General features: G+C 33.0%; 1 protein-coding gene across 1 annotated transcript; it reads right to left on the bottom strand.

Annotated features, from left to right (window-relative positions):
* Positions 1 to 1,636: 1,636 nt before the first annotated feature.
* On the bottom strand, positions 1,637 to 1,876 carry BDCG_17298 (uncharacterized protein; the record flags this gene model as incomplete). The annotated part of the gene is made up of 1 exon (XM_045426440.1): positions 1,637 to 1,876. The coding sequence occupies one exon, from the start codon at positions 1,874 to 1,876 to the stop codon at positions 1,637 to 1,639; it is 240 nt and encodes a 79-aa protein (XP_045281660.1).
* Positions 1,877 to 5,919: the final 4,043 nt, after the last annotated feature.

Genomic DNA, 5,919 nt, shown 5'->3' on the forward strand with positions numbered 1-5,919 from the left:
GATGCAGATATTCATGTGAAATCCTTGATGAATTTGCAGTAGTATGAGATCAACTCAGGAAACTGTTATACATAATATACATTTCTCAGCCATGATCAATTTGCTATAACATTCAATTTCTCTGAGATAAGATGTATATAGTTATCACTCACTACATGTTCTACAAACTTCAACTCTTTCATTTCAAACACATACTTGATTGATTTGATATAGAGCTTATACTCTGTCAGAGTTATAAGCACTTTATCAAGATGCTTCAGATGTTCATTGTATGAGTTTGAAAAGACTAGAATATCATCAAGATATATGAGACATGAGATTTCATTCTGTTTATGAAGAATTGTATTCATCATTATTTGAAAGATGACAGATGCATTTATCAGACTGAATGACATTGCCAGGAATTTGAACTTCTCTTATTGTGTATTAAACATGGTTCACAGAACTGACAGTTCATCTACACAGATCTGTCAGTATTCTGAGAGAAGATCAATCTTCAATAGATATTGAGTGTTTTCAACCATATTCAACTGTTGTTGAATTCATGACAGTGAATATTCATTCTTGATTGTAAGCTTGTTGAGTGCTTGTGTAATGTGGCGGAACTGAAGCAGTGGCTAGTCGGCGGCGTCACATAGAGGTAGTTGTTTGAGAAGTCATATAAGTGAGCTTGACTATCTTGCTTGAATAGCAAGCTCGTAGGCTACAGAGTTATTGCAAGAATATCACAGATATGATACGTAGTATACTAAGAAGATTGTATAAAGCATGTAGTAACTCTTGTATATATTTCAGTAGAAGAAAAATAAATCACTGACTTTTTTCATGAGAAGCCAGCATCTAGCTATTCTATATAGATAATGAGTGAATACCTTCTCTCATTTTATAAGTGAGAATAGCTGAAGTAATACCTCAGCAGTGTCTCACTGTCAAGGAAAAGTAATCTGCTGATCTCATATAGAAGCAGAGTTCTTATATTCATCAATTAAATCTTTCTATGATATATCTGAATGATGTCATAGAGTGGTTGAAAACCAGTTCAAATGAGATGAAATCATCTGCATGAAAGTGATGAGCTGTGTGAAATCACAATAAGGTCTTGACATGGCTGAAAGCATGATAATACTCTTCTCTTTAAGAGCATAGTCTCTATGTTCTCAAGATTACCAGATTAGAAGTTATCTTTGTTGTATAGCAACAGTTACTAATCAATTGACAGTGCATGTGCTGCATGTGATACAAAGAAATAGATGAGTTTTTCTACTGACTGTGTAGGTCTTTCTTTACTCATCTTCATTCAAATTAAACACATGATAAGTGAGTTCCTTATATATCAATTTAAAATGTGGAAAATGTAGTTAACAAGTGACTTGCAGATCTCTCATCATATTCCATCTTACATATGAAATTCCCTGTAAAAGTGGTGTGTTTTAGAGGCAAAGCTAACAGTAGTGACAGGATTTTTTAAAAAGATTCTCTCTCTCATGAAACATTTTTCTTTTCCTCTCTTCTCAGTTGCAACAGTGAGTGCATGAGAGTATTATTCTTGAAGAATAATTAAGAACTTATTCTGACATTTTCTAGTGAGTAAACATCTTCATGATGTGACTGCAGTCTCTGTAACTGTCAAGAAAGCTCAGTTGAAGGTGAAGACAGCAGTGTTGATGAACTGCAGAAGCATCACTCTTATTATCACATCTTCTTCTTCTTCTTCTTCTACTTCTCTTGCAGCTGCAGTGATAGTCACTGTGTCTTGCAGTGAGATGTCATCTCTTCTGCTAGTTAGTTCATCTGTGTTCAGTTCTTTCTCTGCTTCTCTCATCATCATTGCAACATCACCCCTCTTCTCAGCTAATATAATGATGTATAACCTCATGTAGTCATTCAGAGAGAAATCTGAGAAGAGCTTGATTCTGAGAACAGTGACTCTGAGAAGCTTAATCTGTAGTTTCTCTTTCACAGCACATCTGAGCTCTGCTCAGAATGCTGCTGAGTTGAGTTCACAGAGTTCTGCAGTTTCTTCATCTTCTCTCTATGAGAAGGCTCTGATACAGTCTCTGACTGACACTGCTACTTGTCTGTGCTGTGCTAAGCAGCTGAAGAAAGAGAGGATTTTATATACTTATCTCTTCTCTTACTCTTATTATTTTCATTATATCTGTAACAATGACTTCTATCTCTCTGTAAGTATTACTTCACAGAAAGATGTTATATCAGCTCTGATAAGAAGTCTAAGTACTCAATCAGTACAGAGTGAGAGTCTCAGAGCTTTAAGTATTGATGAATTTCATCAAGACTGAGAAGATTCTTCTTACTTGTCTGTAAAAAGAGATGAAAGTATGAGTCTCTGAGGTGAAAAAACATCTCAGAATAACTGACTCTAAGAAGAGATTAGTCAGTACTGCTGTTGAAAGTATTACAGAGATCAATTACTAATTGAAGAGAATCTCACTTCAGTTAAAGCAGATAACTGAGATATTTTGTAAGTTAATAAGTTAATATTTTATACATTTCTCATACTCTTCTGTAGCACTGTAGTACTAACTTCTCAGCAGATAAAGATATCAGTGCTGAAGACTTCAACAGTGAAGAATGAGTTTGATGAGAATGTGATTATTAATAAGTAAACTCTGGTTCCTCTTTTTACTTTTTCAGCAGACTGTGACTCTATTAGAATAGTAGCAGCCTGCAGATCAATAATATTAATCTTTTTTATTAATTTTCAATATTTCTTTCTTCTAACTGCTTCAGGAATTTTACACTTGTGTAGTCTCATTAAACTTCTAAAAAACTCTCTGAGAGAAAATAGAAGAAGAGTGTTACAGAGTCTATAAGACACTGACTCATCACTGTGAGATTATCTCTAAAAAATTCTTTGAAAAAAATGAGAAGTCTTAAGCAGTATTTCTTACTTAATATCTCTAATATATAATAGAGCAGTCTCTACTAGCTATCTCATAGCTTACAATCTCTTTCTCAGTATTTTTCAAATACTCAAGCAGTTCTCATAAATTCTCTGATAATGAATAATCTTCTTATTTAATGAGATATTGAAGCTTGTCATAATATGTTCACTTGTTCAATATTTTCTTCATAAGATATTCAGTATCACTCTCAATCTCAATGCTATTCAGCTGAGACAGCTTCATCTCAGAGTGTTACTTATAGAGCTTCAAATAGAAAATGTGAAAAACAGAATGAATTGATTTCAATTCTGTGAGTAATTTCAACTCATATGTCTGCTTACTCATCACTCTTGTTACTGAGAAAGGTTCTAGTCACTACTTACTAAGCTTCTTAAACAGTCTTATTATCTTGATATTCTTTGCTGAAAGTAGCACTTAATTCTCTATCAAGAACTTCATTGAAAGATGTTTTCAATTATAGTATTTCATCTATCACTTCTGAGTGTGATGAATGCTTTTCATCATCTTCTCATGAATTTTATTCAAAAGTTTCAATCTCACTTTTACTTCTGATACTGAGAGATACTTTATTCTCTATATCTGTTCAACATTCTGACTGTCTATTTCTCTCTTTGAAATATTGTCTGCAATGTCACTGAGTAATGAAGAATTATATTCATAATAAGTATAGAAAGAAGATATCTTTAAGATTGTATTCTTTGTATTGTTATATGTGAATTCAGTGATCAGAAGATGTTTGAGTCAATCATTCTAATAATATGAATAGAATACTTGAAGATGCTATTCTAGTGTCTGATTCTGGTATTCAGTCTGATCATCTGTCTGTGAATGAAATGCAGTACTGAGAAGATGTCTTATTATAAGATAATAGCAAAAAGCCAATCAGTATTTACTGATGAAGAGGGATTCTTGATCTGTTATTAATAATTTCAGAGCACTGTGATCATGAATGATGATATTTAAAAACAGGTCAGTCAATTCAAGAGCTTTAATCTTTTTATAAATAGAGATATATCTGATCATCTTCATAAAGTGATTAACAATGATCAAAATTGAGTCATATTCTTTGACTCTTGTCAACTTCAGTAGATTAACTATGAAATTCATTAATAGATTCTGTCATGAGCTCTTTGAAACAGGCAGTGATATCAACTCACTGTATTACTTATACTATAAGATCTTTATTCTTTGACAGATATTACAAGTCTTAATATACTCTTTGACATCTGTTTAAAGCTTATCTTAAGTGTATTTATATTTTAGAAGCTTCTCAGTCTTCTCTAATCTAAAGTACTCTATATGAGAATCATCATGATAAATTCTTAATAACTTCTGACACACTGCTCTACTATGAGAGATGAAGACTGAATTATTCAGCAGTAGAAGTTTATATTCTTCTAGTTATCAGTAACTTGATTTCTTAGCAGTATCACTCTGCTCAGAGTCTGTCTCTTTCAAGTTTAAACTGAACTCTTTCTTCTTTAACTTCTGAATTTAAGCTGTAGTAGAGATGTCCTTCTTCTATAACTTATCAATAAATTTTAAAAGTAGTCAGATTGAAAGATTATAGACTGTTTTATTCTTTATCAATTCAATGATTGTAAGATATAACATGAGAAGCTTATGATCTTCAGTGTCAGTTCTCTGCAGAGATCTGGGTTTTTCTTCACCTTCTATACTGAGTCATGCAGCTGTCTTACTGATGCTGTTTCTGAGTTTCAGAAAATCTTAATTCTCTGCAGTCAGCTTCTTCTGCAGTGATGACAGAGATTCTTTTATAGAATTCTTCTTTGTATTAACAATATTATAATCAGACTGTCTAGACAGTGTGTCAGTGAGATTAAGCTGACCTGAATAGTATCAGATAGACTGACCGTGTGACCGTGTCTGAGACCAGGACCAGAATTTTTGATAGTTCCATTGTCAATTCGACAGATCCCATTACACGGTTCTAACATTAGATAGTAGTCCCATACTGTCTCAGTGAGACTTACTGTCTACTCTTGTCACATTTTCCAAATGAGACCATGATTTCCACTTCTCAATTTAAATTATTTTTATTGCTTTAAATGACTTTAAATCTCATTTGAGCGTTATCAAAAAGCATTACTTTTTAAAAAATTAAAAATAGTCTAAAAAAAACCTTAAAATGTCTAAAAATAGTAACTTTATGCCAAGAATGGAACTAAATGGGACCAAATGGGATCACTTTCTCATTTTTTTCAAGTCATGATCCCATTTTAAAATCTGATATATAGTCACTTTGCATGTTTTTTTGATAGCCAGTCCCAGCGGGATTCACGCCAAGAAATGTATGGGACCAGACCAAATGAGACCAAACGTGAAATTCATGGTCCTGGCGGCCAGTCTAGTATCAGATATAGAAATCATACTCTGAAAGCAGCTCTGTTCACCTGGCTTGACATTCTGTCAAGCTCTTTGTTATCAAGAAGTAACATAGATTTACATGATCAGTGAGAACTTACACTGAGTATTTACTACTCTAGAGATAATGTTACTAGATCTTAAAGAATTCAACAATTGCTAACATCTTCTGATTATAAGTATCATATCTTCTCTGTGTGAGTGATAACTTTTTAAAGAAGAAGATCACTGATCTTCATTTGCAGTATCTTATAGACTTTGTGAAAAAGTCTTCTCTTACAGACAATTCATTATCTGTTTTCTCAGAGATGATTATTCTCTGATTCTTTTAACATTGAAAGGTCTTCAGTGTCAACTGTGAAAAGATTTCACAGATCTCATTCTCAGATGTATCAGTCTCACACTGACTGAGTAAGTTGAGATTAAAGTGATTCAGTATCATGACATCTGTGAAAGCTTGTTTCAATTCTGCAAACACCTGCATGACATCTTGAATGAGAATAAACAGTTTCATTTTCCTGTCTTTCACACTTCTCTTTAACAGATCTGTAAGAGGGGCAGTAATCTGTGAATATGCATAGATGAATTGTCTGTAGAAATTCACAAA

This window comes from Blastomyces dermatitidis (assembly GCF_000003525.1).
Source record: "Blastomyces dermatitidis ER-3 genomic scaffold supercont1.6, whole genome shotgun sequence".
In the NCBI taxonomy this organism is placed as follows: domain Eukaryota; kingdom Fungi; phylum Ascomycota; class Eurotiomycetes; order Onygenales; family Ajellomycetaceae; genus Blastomyces; species Blastomyces dermatitidis.